Source organism: Scomber scombrus, chromosome 4 (genome assembly GCF_963691925.1).
Source record: "Scomber scombrus chromosome 4, fScoSco1.1, whole genome shotgun sequence".
NCBI classification, from domain to species: Eukaryota; Metazoa; Chordata; class Actinopteri; order Scombriformes; family Scombridae; genus Scomber; species Scomber scombrus.
Window position 1 is genome coordinate 5,583,895 of NC_084973.1, and position 21,524 is coordinate 5,605,418.

The 21,524-nt window shown below is 39.5% G+C and overlaps 1 protein-coding gene across 1 annotated transcript in view; it reads right to left on the reverse strand.

Moving 5' to 3' along the window:
- abca2 (ATP-binding cassette, sub-family A (ABC1), member 2) overlaps nucleotides 1-21,524 on the reverse strand; it is an 89,057-nt gene that overhangs the window by 19,769 nt on the left and 47,764 nt on the right. The window contains 22 exon segments of the mRNA XM_062417273.1: nucleotides 1,025-1,315; nucleotides 1,509-1,629; nucleotides 2,412-2,608; nucleotides 2,923-3,096; nucleotides 3,479-3,675; nucleotides 4,201-4,413; nucleotides 5,702-5,882; nucleotides 6,204-6,368; nucleotides 6,465-6,669; nucleotides 6,815-6,965; nucleotides 7,290-7,480; nucleotides 8,719-8,833; nucleotides 9,009-9,111; nucleotides 11,259-11,432; nucleotides 13,266-13,362; nucleotides 14,593-14,760; nucleotides 14,932-15,060; nucleotides 16,769-16,928; nucleotides 18,282-18,700; nucleotides 19,490-19,711; nucleotides 19,912-20,088; nucleotides 20,734-20,847. Coding sequence (XP_062273257.1) covers nucleotides 1,025-1,315; nucleotides 1,509-1,629; nucleotides 2,412-2,608; nucleotides 2,923-3,096; nucleotides 3,479-3,675; nucleotides 4,201-4,413; nucleotides 5,702-5,882; nucleotides 6,204-6,368; nucleotides 6,465-6,669; nucleotides 6,815-6,965; nucleotides 7,290-7,480; nucleotides 8,719-8,833; nucleotides 9,009-9,111; nucleotides 11,259-11,432; nucleotides 13,266-13,362; nucleotides 14,593-14,760; nucleotides 14,932-15,060; nucleotides 16,769-16,928; nucleotides 18,282-18,700; nucleotides 19,490-19,711; nucleotides 19,912-20,088; nucleotides 20,734-20,847 — 3,964 coding nt within the window.

Consider the following 21,524-nt stretch of genomic DNA (forward strand, 5'->3'; position numbering starts at 1 on the left):
AAAATTCTACAGACTTGACAATGCATATAGTATTTTGGTCATTGCTACAGTGAAGCTGGATATTTTTAGTACAGTCCAACATCATAAATCATAACATTTCTTGTATAGTACTCAGATCTTAAAGTTGCAATCTCAGTTTATCTTCATTAGAGTCAAAAGTCAAAGTCAAAGTCAAAGTCAGCTTTATTGTCAACATGTACTAGACATACAAAGGAATCGAGAAGACGTTTCTCACTATCCCACGGTGAAAACAGATAAAGTGACTGCACAGGTGTCAGTTGTTGTATATTTTTATGTTGTGTAGTGTTGGTGTATGTTTTTAATGGCTTCATGATACGACAAATTTCCACTGAGGTGGACAATAAAGATAATTCAATTCAATTAGATTATGATCTTATGTTATCTAAACTGAGAACATAATTATCATAATTATTTCTGTTCATTTATTTAAAATGAAGGATGCGACAATATTTTGACTATTAGGGCTTCATGATTTTACCTTTAATGTAAAAATATATCATTTTAAAAATATTTCAGTTTTTGGACATTCTAGGCCACTGACTTAAATAATGTAATTTATGTGTTTTTTAAATTGCTTTCAAATGTCAAAATGGGTAAAATTTGACCCCAACAGTGTGTAAGGGTAAAGTTCATTATGTACGGTATTGAAAGAAGTATTTTTCCCCTCTTTTATTTCATCCTGCAAGGTTTTCATGTGTGTTTTAAGTTGTTAGTGAAGGATGGCAGGCAGCACGATAACCTTCAACAGCCTCTATCATAAATCATTAGATGTTTTGGGCCACTGTAGGAGAAATCATAAGTCATTCAGGCTTAAATAATGTAATTTATGTGTTTTTAAAATTGCTTTCAAATGTCAAAATGGGTCAAATTTGACCCCAACAGTATGTAAGGGTTAAGAAATGACTTTTGGCCTGTTGTTATATTTTTTAAAGTCCCAAATATTAGTGAGTAACAGCAAAATCCAGTATGTACAGAGTAATGTATCACTTTCTTGTTCTCTTACCTCTCAGGCTTGCAGAGTCTGACTCCTGGCCGTTATCAAAGAGGGGACAGTAATCTCCATAGAAGTCTGCATAGAGCCCCCCCTCGTCCCCCCTCACTGATCCGATGGAGGAGGAGGACTTTATGGAGGACTGGCTCTGGCTCAGCCTTGAGCACATCACCAGATTACTCAGCTCCACTTCTGGCTTCTGGCTCTCCACCGAGGGTCCCGTCTCATCCTGCGGCCCCCCCTGGCCTCCTGAACCCACTGAGGATTTTCCCACTGAGCTGCCCCCAGGAGAACCCTTCACGTCTGCCCAGGGACAGAAAGAGAAATTAGGGGGAGGAATTGGAGTGGGGGGGCTGCGGAAAAAACACTTCAGCCTGGAGCCAAAGAAAAAACTCATGAGAATATCTCCAGTCAGCACTTTGACTCTGCACATTCTGCAGAATTCTGAAAGTCAGAGCTCATTTAAGAAAGTTAAAAAACTTTGTGGAGGTCTCACCAGCATCACTGTTCTCCAGGGACTGGTCCTCCTCAGACACTTTGAGGAAGACCTCCTCCAGGGTGGTGTCCATCACTCCAAAACTGGTCAAAGCCAAGCTGTCCAGGCTCTGCTCTAAAGCCTGGAGACACACACACACACACACACACACACACACACACACACACCACACACACCACACACACCACACACACCACACACACACACACACACACACACACACACACACACACACCAAAAGACAGTGTCACATTACTGCAGTGAATTATCTCTAGATAGCAATATGACCTGTAATCCATATCATGATTAATCAACATTTAAAAGCTTGAGGAATGAGCTGTATCAAACATTGTGCTTTTAGGTACAGCTGTGTGGTGGAAATGTCTCCAATTTGCTGAGTCATGCAACATGTCACTGGTTTGATTATGATCAATCAATCAACCAATCAATTCAACTTTATTTATATAGCAGCTTTCATACAGGCTAGTGTAGTTACTTTACAGATAGCTGATTGACAAGCTGATAATGAGACAGAACAAGTGACAACATAAAGAAAAGGAATAAAAACAAAGAACTAATTAAAAGACAAAAATTGAGACCAATGCACGCAAGAGGCAATATGAATGATAAGAAATATTTAGAAACATTAAATACTATTTTTTTTTTTTAAGCAAATAAATAAAATAATTAAATAAATAAGTAAAATAAGAGAGAATAAGAGTGGGTTTATTAAAAGTTAGAGTAAAAAACTGTGTTAGATACCTAAACCTAAACCACTACAAGCATTTTTATTTTATTGTGTGTGTGTGTGTGTGTGTGTGTGTGTGTGTGTGTGTGTGTGTGTGTGTGTGTGTGTGTGTGTGTGTGTGTGTGTGTGTGTGTGTGTGTGTGTGTGTGTGTGACCTGGAAGAGCCTCTCAAAGCAGCCTTTCTTGACAGCCTCAGAGGGCAGGATGTAGGACAGCTCAGTGTTGGAGTCGGACACCAGCAGGCAGGATGCCACAAACTGTCGAATAAACTGGGTGACCCGAGCCTCTGAGCAAGGCGACAGTGAGGAGGACGGAGACAGAGACGGAGGAGGCTGCAGCTGACTGCCCTCGCCTGAAGGAGGAAAGGAGAACATATTCAACATGATAGATGGAGTGGTGGGGGAGGAGAGGATGGTTAACGGGATATAAGGAAGAGTAAGTAAGTAAGTTTTATGTCCCACAAATACAACCATATTCATTCATCTGCAGGGTATTAGAGTTTTTTTTGGGAAATTTGGTGACCCTGTAAAGAGACTTACTATAATTTTTACTGAAAATTTAGGTCAGTTATTTACAGTCTGACAGCCTCAAAGGAAAATAAGAGCCATTAATAACTGCATCTATTAAAAGGACAACACACACACACACACATATATGAACACACACCTCGGCCTTCACTCTGCTTTTTAACCAGAGTCAGTTTGTATCCGTCTCCGTAGGTGCTCTTCAGGAACAGTGGAGAGCCACAGCACTTGAGTTTCCCATGTGAGATGATAGCGATGCGATCTCCCAGCAGGTCTGCTTCATCCATGTGATGTGTGGACAGCAGAATAGTCCGGCCTGAGACACACACACACACACACACACACACACACACACACACACACACACACACACACACACACACACACACACACACACACACACACACACACACACACACACACACACACACACACACACACACACACATTATTTTTTATCTCATGCAAGGAATCCAAACAAACACTGAATGACTTGATGTAGAGATCATTTACCAGTAAACAGATCCTGAGTTACTGAGAGATATACTTTAACATAGCAGATAACTGGGATAAATGAGGCTTTGTACAATATATACAAATAGCTGTCTTTTCTTTAAAGACTGCAATGAGAACTGCAATGAGAAATAGTTAGTGGAGCATAATGCAAGAACGTCCTCTGATATCCAGCCTCCACTCACCCTGTTTGTACTTGAGGATGAGGTCCCAGATGGCCCTGCGGGCGTAGGGGTCCACCCCCGCTGTGGGTTCATCCAGGATGACAGCCCTGGAACCACCGACAAAGGCGATGGCCACAGATAACTTCCTCTTCATCCCACCAGACAGAGTCTGCACCAAGCTGTGGCGCTTGTTGGATAACTCCAGATCAACAATCATTCTGTCGTACACACACACACACACACACACACACACACACACACACACACACACACACACACACACACACACACACACACACACACACACACACACACACACACACACACACACACACACACTGAAGCATGATACAGAATATAACTGTCCTGATCAGGGTTTGGGGTTAGCGAGGTAACTTCAGGGTTAACTCTGAGTTTTCAGTCCGATGATGGTGGTTCACTTCTTTTCAGCGTACATCACCATGGTAACTGATGCTTAACAGTTAACCTTCAACGGATTGCATCACAACCTTTCAACACTCTGACCACTGACAAATCAGAACACTGTATAAAAAGAGGCATCATTCCTACAGGACCCTGACATGGACAAACATCCTGACTTTGCAATAAAGTGCCAAGTAAAAAGGGGAAATATCTATTTACATATGTCAGTAGAATCTAGTGATATTAACATATTACATTTCAAAAGTAACCTTCCCAACACTGAATATAATACAGTGCATCACAGTATAAAGTGTACTGACTTGTCCATCTCCTTGCGTATGTCTTCTTCAGCCATGCCTTTGAGTCTGGAGTAGAACCACAGGTGCTCCTCCACACTCAGCTTGTCAAACAGGACGTTGTGCTGTGGACACATGCCCAGGTTCTGACGAATACGCTCCATCTCTGTGCGGATGTCATGACCATATATGGTGGCCGAACCAGAGGTGGGCGGGAACAAGCCTGTCAGGATGGACCTATGAGAATTCAATGTAGGCAGTTAGTAGTAGTAGCATTAGTCAGACAGTGATTCATTCTTAATTGGTGAATAATTGTGATCATAACTCCTTGTTCCTCTACATTTGTATGTTGTACACTTCAAGATATTGGCTCTCATTTAACTTATTTGTATAAATTATTCTAATTAACCCTTTACATACTGTTCAGGAGAGAGTTGAGAGTTGTTAAAAACACCATATACACATTTCTTTTAGTGGGACTTTACCTAATATGACCCTCAGCATACAAAAATGCAAATAAAATGCATCTTCTTTTTTTCTTTTTTTTTTTAAATTTCTCTTTTTTTTTGTGCAGCTGATACATATTTTTATATATGCAAATGTACAAAATTCAGAAATCACCATTCAAACATGTTGTATTCATCCTATTCTATCAAATGTTCTCCTGGGTCATAAAATAGTGATTGTGAATGTCTTTTTACCTCCATAAATAAATAGAATACACTCTGTTCAAACTCTTACAGCCTCATTAAGGATTAATCAAACATTTAATAATCACTGATGGGGAATTTATGAATGTGAATTGGTGTAGAGACTAATTATGAGTCAGAATATAAAAACTATGTTAGGGTTAATGATGAATGTAATTGTTGACATTATGAGACCCTTTTAAAACTCATAAGATAACTTCACTAAAATGTAAATGTCAGGCTAAACATTATGATATTTTCAAAGGCTGATGTTTTATAGATACAGGGTTATGAGCAGACAGTGGTGTTAACATGCTTCAGTGGGTCATTAGCATTGAAGAGGTTCCTGTTCTCCATGTTTTTAGTGCAGCTAGCCCGGACCACATTCTGGTCAAACATTAAACAGGGATAGTTTAGATGTTTAGCTACAGTGTATCCATTCACATCTGACTATACTAAATTAATTCCATTATAAATCAGGCAAACTCTATGTAGACCAGCAACAATACTGATTGTCATTCTGACTTGCACCAACAATAAAACAACAAACGTAACGTTTTAAAGGATACCCATCCCTACTCATAACCAAGACCTCTGGTTGCTAAAGCAATATAATTATGTCTGTCTTGCAGAAAATGCATGTTTGGAAAGATGGTTTATCAGAGCATTTATCACAGAGTGCACCACCTTTGCACTGAATAGTTTGAAATATTTTCTTTAATGAAAAAAGGGTCAAATGTGTTTATGTATAAACATTTGTTATTAGTCTCACATTATATCCTATTATTGACTTCATTATTGAATCACATACTCAAACACACACTAATCTCTCTTACATGGTTGTGGTCTTGCCGGCACCATTGTGTCCCAGAAAGGAGACCACCTGGTTTTCATGCAGGTTGAGGCTCAGTTTGTTCAGGGCCAGTTTGCTGCCAGTCTTGTACACCTTGGTCAGTTTATCGATACACACCACCAACGGCAGGTGGCTCGGCTCTTCCTCAATGCCCCGCATCTCCTCTGGAGAGACGGAGAGAAAATGGAGAAACAGATATACAAGACATTACTTAAATATAACAAGGGATTGAGTGATGATCGGATGTTCCAGCTTTAGCTTCATATTTAGTCAACTCATATTTAAAACTCACAGAGAGAAAGTGAATAAGTGAATTTCCGAAAAACACTACAGGGTATGACAAAAGTTTACTAGAAAAAGTTTTTAGGAAATGAAAATGACAGTGTCATCTGCATATGTGCATATGTGAAAGTGTAATTTAGTGGTTCTACAGAACATGAGATTCTTGTTAACAAGCTGTCCTCGTCAACTCCAAATGATCGTACCAGATCTCCTCTGGTCCATTGCACAAGCCTGATCCTCCTCCATCACGCTGAGCCTGGCAGACCCGCCTCCACACCACGACCAATCCCACGTCTCAACACGCCCACTGCCTGACCAATAAGACCTCTGCAGGGGGAAGTACCAGGGGCGTGGAAGCCCATACATGCCTATAGGAAAGGAAGAACTCATTTAATATTGTCTGTTTAAAAAAATGATTGAAATATTGAGGAAAGTATGATTGGGATTTAGATGAGGATTCCTACCTGGATGCACTGCCTCTATGTACCAGGTAAGAACACCATACACAGCAGCATCGATGATGAGCATCATCATGGATAGACCCAGGTTAAAATCATCACCTTCTACTGGTGACTGTCTGATGGTTCGCCACTGGATGCCAACACCCGCAACCTCATATAGGGCAAAATATTTTGAACCCAGGCCAAAGGCTGTGGTGGACATCAGGGACTGGAGGAGACAGATGAAGGAAGACTTTATTCATGTGTCATAAGTAAGTAATATTTCACAGTGACAACACATGGAACAATGTTTACTGAGTTCAAATGTGGCAAGATTAACTGGAAAGGTAGGGGGAAAGAAAAAAAGGCCTTACAGCAATGCACTTCTCGAAGGCAGTGATCTTATCATGGGCCACCTCCTCCCTGATGGCCACATACATGTAGGGCACGTAGCTGAGGAAATAGATGATTCCTCCACAGGCTGATGCCAGCTTGGCTTTGGAGTAGATCACTGACACCAAAAAACTGGAAAACAAATTAACACAGTCGTCTTTTCATTAAAAACATACATATTCCAAATATTAGTAAAACTAATGACTCTCCAATTAGAAGTTTCTCTTAGAGACACTGGTGTATAGGTTTGTGCTCAGAAGTAAAGGGAGAGTAAAGGTAGAGTCACAAAACCCCCCAAAAAAGTGAATTGTCTTTTATGTATTTTTAAACCCTTACTGCATAGTAACCTAGCATTAACAGACTATTTAGAAAGTGCTTTGTGCATAATAATGCTAGTCTAATCTAATTGGATGGTGATTTTGGTGGTGATTTCATCTGCACTGTGGTGGCACTAACCAGAACATGATGGTAGCCACAGCGTAGATGGTGAGGAAGAGCCAGATGATGAAGGGGTCACTGTGGAGCAACACCCGGCCGTACTTCAAAATGGCGGTCAGAGCAGTGACAGAGATGGAAAGCTGGACGAAACCAGTGATGAACCATGCCACCCAGTGAACTGCGTTGTTCAAACCCATCATCTTCATCACCTGAGGAGGCAACATGATGGTTGGATGACAGAATTTGTAGATAATTGTAGATAGGTATTACATCCTCATTTAAAACTCTATTGGTCCGCTGTCAGCTTGTTTAGCTTTATTTAGTGGTAGGACAAGGACAAGTAGATGGAAAGACGCAAGAAGACGCAGTAGATACTTTTCATGCCTACTAAATAATATGCCCCCAGTTTGTTCCATGGGCTGTCTGTTAAAGGCACTCCTCATGTTGAGTGGCAGTTGAATACAAAACTTGAGCTGTAAAAACATCAAATAGCAGCTACGTATTTTAAATCATCCTGGAAATAATGAATTTTCCATGTACACGCTCTTATATACATACATGGTGTACACCAAAGCTAAAAAAAAACCTGGATGTTTTGCTTTTCCAGCTTTGATTTAGATACTGCAGGGAGACCTGAGATGATGCAGGTTTAAGTCTGAGAGAACATTCTGCAAACAGGTATTCTGACTGACACATCTGAACTGTGTCTGACTGAGATGATTGTGCTAACAGGTTGTAAAGGACAGATGTGTTGGCATGTGAATGCAGAAAAGAACAGAGTGTAGTGTACAAGTGAAGATCCTCAGCAATTCCTATGAAAGAACAGAAATGTCTCAGTCCGTGTCTTAGTACTTTCTGACTTTCATACTCTGTCTGTGGCTCTCAACTTCAGGCTCACTTGTTCCTACTGAAGACATAAACCTTTAAAAATGCTTCACAGATAGGACTGTGTACTGGGTACTCAAAGTCATTAAGGTATGGACCGAAATAAATCGATTCCAAGTAGTATGTAAATGTCTAAAGTGTGTCTACACTACACACCTGTTTCACCGGATAAAAGCAAGAGTACTAAATGTGTAATGGGTATCAAATGAAGTACTCAGTTGGTATCAGTATCACTTAAAGGGTTACATGGATAGGTACTGGTATCGTCATTTCTAAAATGATACCCAGCCCCACTCACAAATGAAGTTTTGGTTTTCCTTCAAAAGTTTCCGTAATTTCCTAAAACAACAGGAAGAAACAGTGCATTTGTTGGGAACTATTTTCAGCGGTCGGCAACTGGGTAGACTATGAGAAACATATAGATTATCAACAGATCCGTACTTTAACTAATAAGCAGCATACTACTGGTCAGGAAACATTATGATAAAGTGTTCATGCCGAACACTTACCTGACATATTAACCAATCAATTTCAAAAATTGCTAACAGACACGCAGTCTGACCTCTTTGAGTCGGTGCTCCTTCTCGGCCACAATGTGCTGAATCATCATGGCCACTGAGTAAACCCAGGAGATCACCATGCACAGAGGCATCATGTGCTCAATCACAAACAGGAAACTGGAAGAAGAAAAAAAAAACACAGATCAAATCAAGATCACAGTTTATTTAGTTAAAATACAATTTGTGCATATAATTGTTTTTCCATCTCCACCATGCTTAATATCATGGCATGAACAGAGCCACAGAAAAGACAACATGACAGGTACAGTAGGTACATGTTAATGTTTCTTACTCGTCTCTGGTATAACACGGGTAGGGGAACATCTGAACGTAGTTACCAGGCTCCACCACATCATGGCCGACAAATGCGTTAATGATGGCTCTCTCGATCATATCTGAGAGAGAAAAGTGACACACGTTCATTACTTTTTTTATAGTTTGCATAGAAAAAAAGAAGAAAAAGGTGAGAAGAAGTTGGAGAAGACAATATAAGGTGACAACTTCTCTAATGTGAGACTGTCTGGATATAAACTTTCTCCCAATGTTCTTCCAATTTTTTAATTATGGGATTTTTGTAATCCCCCTATTTCCTGGTTACTGGATTTTGGATGTTTTTTGTGTGTGTATGTGTATGTGTCTGTGTGTGTGTGTGTGTGTGTGTGTGTGTGTGTGTGTGTGTGTGTGTGTGTGTGTGTGTGTGTGTGTGTGTGTGTGTGTGTGTGTGTGTGAATATTATCCAGTATTGCGATGTACCTGCTGCACTGTAGCTACATTTCCTCCTGGCTTTCTTTACCATTACTTTCTAGTCAGAAATGTATATTTAAGCTTATAATGCTGCTCCTCCTTGAAAATATGTTCTTGAAAATGAACCTTTAAAAGGTACTCATCAATATTTTTTTAAATACTTTATATATCAAATGACTAGTGATACACTCATTCACTTAAACCACAAGCCATTTAAAGAACTGTTCCAACCAAACACACAACCAATAGTTTTTATTAGAACAACTTCCTGCCAGAGAAATAGTCCCTGTAACATGGATTGACACCGTTTTTTCCTTCACAGGAATTTGCTTGGTTTACAGCAGCTATTTATATTTATATATTTTTTCCATCTCCATTTTATCCTATCAGTAGCTCACTCTGGGGGAAAAAAAGTGTACTCATGGTCTGAAATATGTGTGAGGTGTGAACATTCTCACCACACATTCTGGTGTTAGAAATACCAAATAACATAACGTGCGTACTAATTGTTTATACAGTACATCTGGCTTCTGGTCATTGTAGTTTCCCAGTTTCTGGAAAAAAACGTTTTTATTTTTGTGCATTTTTTATAGGCAAATGTACAAGTTTGACCCGTGTTTATGAAAAAAATCCAAGATAAACATTCAAACATGTCGTATTTATCATATTCTGTAAAATGCTGTCCTGGACTATAGTGATTGTGAATGTCTTTTTAATCAAACAGTAGGATTAATCAAACATGTATTAATGACTGATGGGGAATTTATGAAATATGAGTCAGAATATCAACAGTATGTAAGGATTAAAAAAAGTCATTTTAACCCTTACCCCCCACAAAATCACACACTTGATAACAAAGAGAAAAAACTGCAACTCTTTTTATTTTTGAATGAAGAGCTGCTATAGTAGCTCTGTGGCTTCTGATGGACCACAGTACTGACAAAGTTCTGCCTCACCTCTGATTCAAAACAAAAAAGAATAATGATGATTTAGATCAGATGGTTCTACAGCCTGACTGTATGTCATAATCACACTAATTACATATTGTCTGAGTCACATAACAAACGTATGTTGGAGATATTTCCTGCAGAGAGCTGTTCCAATAGGTACACAGTTAAATATCAAAACACAATTTAAAACATTGGTAGATAAATTGAGATAAAGCAGCATGCCTTCACTCTTCTCTACAGTACCAGTAAGCTCTTTTATACACAGCTAAGATGGATTTTTTTCAGACACCACTCCCCCTTTTGTGACCCTTTTAATAATTATACAGTCCCTCAGCTAGATAGTTTTTTTGGAATTCTACTCTCTCATGGATAAAATAAACTCTAAGTTGCCTTGGCAGTTTCCAGGCAGTCTCCTGTCAGTTTGCATGCATCATTATGGATCAACTGTCTGTATCAGACAAGCAGCTCCCTGCTATCTGCTTCCTAAATAAAATATGACTTGCAGTGAGAAAGTGCTTCTGCTGCAGCTTGCATTGGCATTTTCACAGGTGTGCCCACTTCACAGTGCACAGCAGTAAGCACTTTACCCGAATCAATGTTTTTCTTACTAAAACAAACTAAACAATGCATTTGACACCACATACTGGCTCCCCCTGGCTCTGGATTTATAGCAGAGGATGTTGTTGTTCGCACATTGCTCTAAAACAAAGTCCACAACAAAAAGGTTTCTGCTTCCAAACTGTAACATTACAAACAGAACCATGTACATTATGTATCAGATCCATTTTTAAACCTGCAACATGGATATATTTCCAGCACTAAAGAAGCATTGCATTCTGGTCACGTACCTTGGATCCAAACAAAACCGTAGAGGAAGTAGAATTTCCCCCCAGTGTTCGGTCCTGGACGCCAGTAGGCCCGTCGGATTTCATTGGTCTTTTCAGTAAAGCTGGAGTTTTGTCTTATTTTGTACAGGACGTGAGGTGGCAGGGAGCCATCTTTGTTAGTCTGGAAGATCACACCTATGAAGCAGAAGAGCAGGTATAAGTATAAGGTCAGCAGCGTCCTGGTGATGCAGCTGTGATGCATTCCTGTTGGTCCACAGCTGTATCACGTTTCTGTTGTGGTTCAGTCAACCACTGAAAGGTAGAGAAGCATTTGTACTGTTTACACCTGGTATTAACATGTGTCTCAGGTGATCCAATCACAACTTGACAGCTATAAATACAAGTGTACTCTACTTCTGAGACTCACTGTGATCCCATCACTCAAACCACTTGTTGAGGAGGGATGGGACCAGTGTTGGGAGGGTTACTTTGGAAATATAATAGGTTACAGATCAGTAGTTACTCTATTTAAAATGTAAGAATTTCAATGACTTAATCAAAGTAATGTAACTTATTACATGTGATGACTTTTTGATGACTTTTCAAATGTTTTAACCAATGTATTGAGCTGTTAGGATAAGTGTTCCCATTAAGCACAAGTTCAGCTGTTTTTCATGGATACTGACATGATTTATAAGAGAGATCATTTCTTATAAAGCAACATTTATCTCTCATTTGAAAATGTATTCATTAGTTAATGTAGATTTTGGAATATATAAATATAAGATATTTTACAAAAAAAGTCTGACATGAGCTTAATTGGTACTGTGACACCATTTAAGCCCATGTGTGCTCCAAATAAGCCCACATCATGATTTATTTACTAAATATAACAAAATATTGATTTCAAACAATAAAGAATTAAGTAACATGTTAAATATTAAAAAATGAGGAAAAACCCCTCCTGAGTAAAATGTTAAAGGTGTGACTTCAGATGTAACCTCCTTTGTAATCATCAACATTTTCATCAGTAACTGTAACAGATTACACTTATATTAATTTTGTAATTAAATTATGTAACACCCTTACATGTAACAACTTACTCTCCAACATTGTCTTGGACACATTTGACCACATATGTTTTGTAGTGTCAACACTAATGTGTCTGATGGGTTTTCAGTAAGGATGTTACAGGAAAATATGTCATCAATGTAGGACGTGGAGCTTGTTTTGGTAGACGGTTAAAAGAATGGAGAGGAGCACAGATGTACGTGGTTGGGGTAATCTGAACAGTGGGAATAGTACATGTATATTAGTTCTTGAGCACTAATATATCTTTTATATCTTTAGCACACACTAAAAACATATCTGGCCCTTTTTAGATTGACATAATTATTGTACACAGGGCCGTTTGACCCCCACGGACAGAATCTGGACACAAGTGGTCGGCTCAAGACTGCCCGAGACACATAATAGAGACAGGTATAAACAGCAATATCGGATCGTATCACCCGAGATGCGTGTTAATACCAGGTATAAACAGGACCAGTGTGTTTTCAAATAGTCTGCTCTCCAGAAGCCAAGTTTTGTGTTGTTTTATTCAATTTTACAAGCATAATCTGCTTTGTTGCGTGTACCAAATGTAGCAAGATGTATTGATGCTTGCAGGGCATTCATTTTCATGGTAACACTGTTTTACAAAGGTGTTGATTCCCCTACTTTGTAGTGCTGTTCATGCCGTAGTATTGAATGTGTTGTTATACTGTGAGGTTTCTAAATGATATATGTGGCTGGCCATTTGGATGCTCAGAAGATCTTTAATAAAATGGAATTGCACATGTTTAACTTGCTGCACTTCCCAATCAGTCCATTCAAACTGTGACACTATGCTACTATGCCGTCCACCTGTTGCAGCACAACTGCTCCACTGCTTCTCATTTGAGCATTAAACCAGCACTTTCTACAAGCATTTGTTTTTCTATTGGTTGAAGCTATCATAATCCTCCCAAGGACATAGTGATGACTCACTGGCAAACACAGACACATTGTCCTGGTAGGCCTGGTTCAGGGTGTAGTTGACGATGCTGTCCTCGTCAGGAAAGCCCTTGAAGATGTCCACACTGACCTAGAAGCCCGGGACGAACACAGAAATAATCTCTCACAGAGGAAGTGGAGTCATGAAGAGAAACTATTGTGAGAGCTGAGCACCATACTAGATTACTGCAGGGTCTGCGTGTTTGCACTTGGAATCAATAGGATAGTGTTTCTTTGCCTTTTCCTGTTTCCACAGTGTGTCTGCAAGCAGTGCATTTCATTACAAATATAATGACCATGGCCAGTGTTATTTTATGGTATGTGTCACTTCAGATAAAAAATAAACACCAATATTCTTTAATATGCCTTCCATGCGACCTCTGACTACTCATACTAAATTGTCACAATATATTATCAAGTGTGTGAGTTTGCTTTTCCCTCCTCCATGGTTCATCTTATACTGTCTTCATGATGGTGCATGCCTACCCGTTTCTGCTGAAATACAATAATATCACTGTTGTGTTTTTATCTTGTTGCACTGCCCCCAAGTGGTCAACAAAATAAATGAACAGATTTAAAGAAATAGTTTGACATTTTGGGAAATAAACTGAATTGTTTTGCCAAGAGTCAGCTAGATTGAAACCAGTCTAATGGCTATACAGTAAATATTGAACTACCGTAAGGTTAGCTTAGTTTAGCAAAGGGAAACAGCTAGCCTAGACCTGCTTAAAGGGCACAAAATCTACCAACCAGCACTTCTAAAGCTTACATATTAAACTTTACATTTCTTTTGTTAAATCTGTACAAAAACGTAAGTGTAAAAACAACAATTCTACGTTTTATGGGAAGGCTGCAGTTGCTGCTATGCTACTCCAGCTAACTCTCTTTGACTTGTTACTCAGTAAAGAGTTATGCTAGCTATGTATTGTTAGTCAATGTTAAGCACTGTAGAATAAAGAAGCCATGTAGAAATCTCTCTGAAGTTGTCTGTTGGCTCTCTAGGCTAACTAGCTAGCCCAGAGCAAGGGTGTGAACTACAGGGAAGCAGGAGGGAGTTTGGCTCCTCTTAAAAAACTCCTGAAAACACAATTTGTGAAATGTTGGGAGAGTATCAATAACCACCCCCTGATGAAAAAAAAGTGAGCTCCCCTGAAAGCCATGGGATAGTTCGCACCCTGCCCAGAGCTTCTGCTAACTACAAGCTGCTAGGTATCTCTACCTACCCCGACCCAAATTAAAAGCAGAGGCTCCAGGAATTTACTATAAAAACAAAAAGAAGAGCAAACTGGCTTGGTAATGAATGGCTGCCCATTATACAGACCTTAGACATGAAGCGCGTCCAGCCACAGGCAGCGTTGTCAATGGTGTCCAGCTGTTCTAGCAGGGTGGAGGTGTTAGGAAGACTGTAGTTTGCCTCCATCAGGCCTTGCATCAGCTCACTGTCTGTACCATTCAACAGCTCAGGGTGCTGTTGAAGCTCTGAAGACAGCTGGATGCAGAGGAGAAAGTAGGATGAATGGATCCTAATGTGTGCCCATTACGTTTTCACTCATAGATGACTCATAGCACACCTCATGGGAAATACATAAACACTGAATAATTTTCACATCCTGATGTTATCATGAATGATTTTCAGAGGATGACTTGTAAGTGAGTGTACCTGCTGTAGCCACACCAGCTGGTTGTGCAGCCGACCCTCCTCAAGAAAAGTCCTGAGCTGGGCGGAGATGTTCAGCCACACTTTGGTGTAGTGTGTCACGTTCCCAACGAATGCAAATGTCTCATTGGCCTAAGAGAGAAAAAAAATGTTGCTTTGTTTTTTTTAATGCATTTTTTAAATAAATTCAGCCACTTGTCAATAAAGTTTGCTGTGGCTTTCCATTTCTTTCCTCCTCCGCATCTTCCCTTTATCGCTCACCCTTCAACACCCCAACATCTTTAGCCACTTGCTCAGATAATTGATCTATACAGGTGCTGCCAATAGTCAGACTGTGCAATCAACAGATAATCAATAAGTGGTAGAAGGTTGGTTTGAACCCAGCATGTCAGACAGTGCAGGATTATTGTGTAAAGAATACAAATAATGAAACCTTTCCCACTGTTTTTACCATGGTCTCACATAATTCATGTTGGGAGTCTCTGGCTCTGTAGTGTATTTGTCAAGAGTGAAATATTGATATCAGGGTATAAAATGAATCGCAAGGCTTTAAAGGTAATAAGGTTGGATTTATTCTGTATGTTTCTTCTCAACAAACCCCATTAAAAGACCAGAACCAACAGTGTGGTAGTCCCTCTCTCTCAGTACTGACTGACCTTCCTGTCTGTGGTTCTCAGCAGGAAAAATCAATAGCATTGGTTCCTACTGAAAACATCAATCTTTAAAAACAGCTCACAAATATGTATTTTCATGTATTAAAAACCCTGTCATTTGCTGAAAGAGCCGGTCCTTGTTTTTAACAAACTTTATTCAACCAGGAGGAAAATGTGCGTTTGTTTGGGACTATTTTAAGCAGCGGATGAATTCACATTTGTTCTAGAAAGTATTTCTGAGCCCCCAAGTGAGTAGATGGCACCTAAGGGGATGAGCCTGGGAAGCCGGGTTTCACTGCTGAACCCTCTAGAGGTGTTGTGGGCCTATCGGTGATACACTGAGGAAGGCGGGCGCCGACTTGGCAACCCACAGGATCCCATCACTCACTTGACCATACCACAGAGTCCTGGCAGCATGCCTCAAGTGTGCAACTAAGGGATAATAACATCTAGTCCTACACAATAGATCTGGCAACAGAATGGTGTAGTTGTGATTATATAAGTATAAACTAGAGTGTGCGTGTTCATGGTGATGAAGGAACTTGTCACCCAGTGCTACAGAGTGACTCACTGATGTGTTTTCAATAGTTTTTGGACAACCATGGAGCTATGACACAGAGGAATAGATATATCAGACTTTGATAGACCTACAATACTTGTTAATACGATACATTAACCCTTACGTACCATCCATCTTCTGACTCATAATTAATCTCTACAACAATTCACATTCATAAATTCCTCATCAGTCATTAATAAATGTTTGGAAATGTGTGTATTGGTAGTTTTGTGAATTGTTCCATCTACCTGCCCAGGGACTACGGGCGGAAAATAGCAACTTGCAAAAACCCGGTGCAATGCATCTCTCCTTGTTTTATACAGGGTTAATGTTTTATTATGCAATATCCCTGTTTAATTTTTTTTTTAAGAATACAAATTAATTTTATGGAAAAAAATACATTCAAAATCACTATTTTATGTTCCAGGAGAACATTTTACAGAATATGAAGAATACAATATCATGTTTGAATGGTGTTTTCTTTTTTAATAAACACACTAGTTTTGTACATTTGCAGCTTTGCAATTCTTTGGTGTGGAGCTCTGTGATAGAAGTACCGTATGTCAGTTACTGTGATAAAAGAAACTTTGCTTATACACTTATACCAAAGACAGAACTCTCTACTTGCCTTCTGAATCACTTTATCCACCTGGGAGCCGATGGGCGAGTAGAGGATCTTGGGATTTGTAGTCATCAGGTGAACCAGTAAGCCCAGGTTCCTCTGTTCTTTGCTGGTAAAGCCCAGAGAACTCATATTACCTTGCTTCAAGGCCTCCGGCTCAATGATCCTGCAACAGCCACAGGTTAAAGGCCATTAACTTTACTGCTACTCACAGTAATAGTTCTTCTACACTTTATGTTATCTGTCACAGGCTGTTCAAATGAATCAAAATGAAACAAAACAAAGTATCCCTCTCATAAATCAGGCCACAACCTCACTGTGCTCATATCACACAGCTCACAGAAAGAAATGACGCTGCATTTTTTCTGAATGTGAAGCACCAAAGTATGCCCCACAGTGTTGGAGACTAACTAGTAACATATAACAGTGTTACATAATTTAATTAGAAAATAAATGTAAGTGTAATCTGTTACAGTTACTGATGAAAATGTTGATGATTACAAAGGAGGTTATATCTGAAGTCACACCTTTAATATTTTGTAATATTTAACATGTTACTTGTTCAATGTTATATTGCTGTTTTTAATTCTTTGAAATCAATATTTTGTTATATTTAGTAAATAAATCATGATGTGGGCTTATGTGGAGCACACATGGGCTTAAATGGTGTCACAGTACCTTGCCCATAAGCTCTTGTCAGACTTTTGACATTTTTCATCAAATATCTTTATTTTATATTCTAAAATCTACATGAACTAATGAATACATTTTCAAATGAGAGATAAATGTTACTTTATAAGAAATGATCTCTCTTATAAATCATGTCAGTATCCATGACAAACAGCTGAAATTAGAAAAGTCATCAAAAAGAAATCAAATGTAAAAAGGTACATTACTTTGATTAGGTTATTAAAACAGTTACATTGTGACATTTATTTTTACATTACATTTTAAATAGAGTAACTACTCATCTGTAACTTATTATATTTCATAATCCTTCCTGCACAGGAAAACTGTGTGCACACAAATAAAGTAAACTGAACTAGAAAGTGAGTCTACAAGCTGTTAGATGTTTCCAACAGACAGTTTGTCTAACTTTTCTCTTGCAGCTTTGGCTAACCTGAAGGATATTACATCAACTCAGCCAATGAAAGCTGCACCTGCATGAAAAATTCTAGCTTTAATTAACACTGACTCGTACTTAAGGCTCCAGCTGTTCCACTAACACAATTCAGCCGTGTCGATCAATGTTAACTCTAACCAGGCATAGAGTACAGAAGCAGTGCAGAACTGTTGATTGAAGCATGCTGAATCATCTTGAGTTTCATTTTGCTTCTTTTTAGTGATGTTGCAGATCTCAGCAGTTTACATGGCAAGCACTATTTTATTTATATGTGTAGGAATAATAGCTGCAACTACAAACATATGAACAATGTTGTAATAAACAGAAAATTAGCCTTTAAATGAAAGAATCTCTCATGCTTCTGTTCTTCACATAAAGATATAAATATCAGCATACCTGTTGTTCCCACACAGAATGGGCTGCAGCCCCGCCCAAAGCTGCACAAATGCTGAAAACTGAGAATGTGGGTTTTCTGCTTCCTCCTTCCCTTTCCCTCCTCCTCCTCCTCCTCCTCCTCCTCCTCCTGCTCCCTCTGCTCCCTCTGCTCCCTCTGCTCCCTCTGCCCCCTCCTCAGACTCCTCTCCAGGGATGTCCGTGGTGTTGGGGCCCCACGTGGTGGCATTGAATGACAAGGTGGCGTTTGTGGGTGAGGGGGTAGTTCGACCAGCACAGGCCCCTTTGGGCAGCAGTCGGGCCAGGCCGGAGAGCAGGTCCACATCCTTGAGAAGCCTCTCCACGTCAGCCAGGTCCTTCAGTAAGGCCCCCAGATGGGACTGGGCTAGAGGAACTAAGGGACTGGGCTTCTCCAGGTGAAGCTGGTGGAAAGAGGATGTAGGATAATGCTAGTGAGGTAATATCATGATGTTAGTTCATCTGAGATGACAGGACTGGTCCAGGATTTAAAATGTCAAGACCAGTCAGAAATGAAAATAGTTATTATATAATATAAAACTACAGAGCTTTAAGTCACTTTCTTTTTTAACAACATCCATGTTGAACAGCAGCTATCTTCTGGGAATGAGATGATCATACACTGTAAGAAATGTCCATAGAATTAACATTGAAATGCTGTAAAGTCATGACATCAAAAAACTGGAAATGGAAATTAAAAGAAAGTTGTTTTTTTAAGTATTAAATATTAAAGTATTAAAATATTATCTAAAAAATTAGTTACTTTAAGGGTTAGAAAAACGTATAATACAGTACCAGTCAGAGGACTGTGTCCAAACTCCTGACTGGTATTGTATATTAGCTCTTTGTTGTTTTATTATTATTTTTTTATTTTTTATAATATTAACACGTATTATATGATGAGGGTCCCTTAAATGTGGTTATTAAAGAAATATGGACAGATATGTGGGAAGTATATAAAAAAAATGGTTCCAGGCATTTCTAAAAACACAAAATTCTCCCTGGCACCTCTCAAACAGGTAAATATTTGAACCAATCATACCATGTTAACTGCGATTGTGGCATAAAATGGTCTTAAAATGACAATAGTATTGTTTACCGCGATTATTTCTGAGACAATATATCGTCCAACTAAAGTAATTATCATGACGGGTCTACTTATTTACATTTTACATGAAATGTTTCTACTGTACCTTCTCAGTTACACTCTGCGTGTCGATCTGCTCTTGAAGCTCCTGGCTCATCTGCTTGAAGCGCTCTGACCTTTGACCCTCCTCTCCGCTGCACACTGCGCTGCGATAGGCCTGAAGCACCGGTAGCTGCTTCTCAGGCACCAACAGGATCTTACTGAGCTCACTGGCACCGCTGTCTCCGCAGGTGAGGACCTCCAGCATGGCACCGGTCAGAAGAACTCCCTGTGGAACACACTGAATCACTGTTTTGTCCCAAGCAAGCACCAGTAAGCTGACATGAACGTGAAGTGCTATCTCTACTGAAACTGACACATTTCAGAATTCTATCTGCGTCCTTTTGTTTTGATGATGAATCATTTTGTGTAACAAGCATTAAAACATAAACACAACCAAGTGCAAGTGATGTAAATCAGCAGGTATACCTCCACCTCCTTCAGGGCCTGCTGGTCATTCTTCTGGTTTCCGGTGACTTCGGTCAGGCCTAAAGCTCGGGACATCAGTCTGAGCAGAGCCTGCCTGTGGGCTGCTTTTGTTGGGTCCCGTAAAGCTTTGTGAATCAGACCTCCATCCAGACTGTGTACACTTCCAAACAGCTTCTCCTGAAGGGAAATGAAGACAGCCAAGACATCACGGATAAAGAAAAACAAGCATATGCTCCATGTTCACTGAAGCCAATGTACAGAACAGATTACAGTGTGTCAGTTAATAAATGCTGCGAAATATGTGTCTGCTGAGTTCATTACATCCTGTAAACTCAACAATTTTAGTCCTCTATTACAGTAACCTGAATATTTCTGTTGCTGCTGTTGGTCATGTTTAAAACAGTGAAGACGTCTTCTTGTATTTTGGGAAACAACCATCAACATTTTTCACCATTTTTCAAATGTTTAGACCAAACAACTCATCAATGAATCCAGAAAATAATCTTGAGATAAACTGATAATGAAAATCATTTTTAGTTGCAGTCCTGATTTAAATTTAAAGAAGTGTTTACTTTGTCAGTGTTAGCCAGGAGAACTGCTTCCATACTGTTCTTCACTGGACCTCCATGATTACACCAGGACTGCTGGGATGTGTGCTGAACAAGACCTCAGTGACCAAATTCATATGTCATATATGTCTATATATGTGTGTGTGTGTGTGTGTGTGTGTGTGTGTGTGTGTGTGTGTGTGTGTGTGTGTGTGTGTGTGTGTGTGTGTGTGTGTGTGTGTGTGTGTGTGTGTATCTGTGTGTATGAACTTACCTCAAGATGAAGCACTTTATCTCCAGGTTTGTATCCAGTGTCTCTTGCCCCTTGAATCCAACTGGGGGCCCCTCCTCCCTCTCTGGGAGATGTGCCAAAGATAAGACTGTACACCTATAGGACACACACACACACACACACAGACAGACAGACAGACAGACAGACAGACAGACAGACAGACAGACAGACAGACAGACAGACAGACAGACAGACAGACAGACAGACAGACAGACAGACAGACAAGCACACACACACACAGACAGACAGACAGACAGACAGACAGACAGACACACACACAGACACACAGACACACAGACACACAGACACACAGACACACACACACACACACACACACACACACACACACACACACACACACACGCAATTTATTATATATTTGAACATGACACACTTAGGGTCCGACACCTTGCAACAATATAAAACTATTAACAATATATTTTCATTAAACACATTGACATTATTTTTAACTGCAGAAAGTGATGATTAAATGTGATTTCAGTTGAACCTCAAACCTTAATGCTGTAATAGAATTAACATGTCCTCACTATTTGGATTAACAATTATTTGGGGCCTTTCATTCAAAATCAACTCTAAAATAAATACAGTAGAATGGAAGATATTATCATCTAAGCAGATTTATTTCTTCTTCACTTCACTGACTTCTTAAAAGCACATACTTATCTAATTTCCTCAGTAACTTGCACTGTAAGGATTAGGGGAAGAGAAAGTGTATTCATTAATCCATCAATTGTATTATTTTACAATGAATC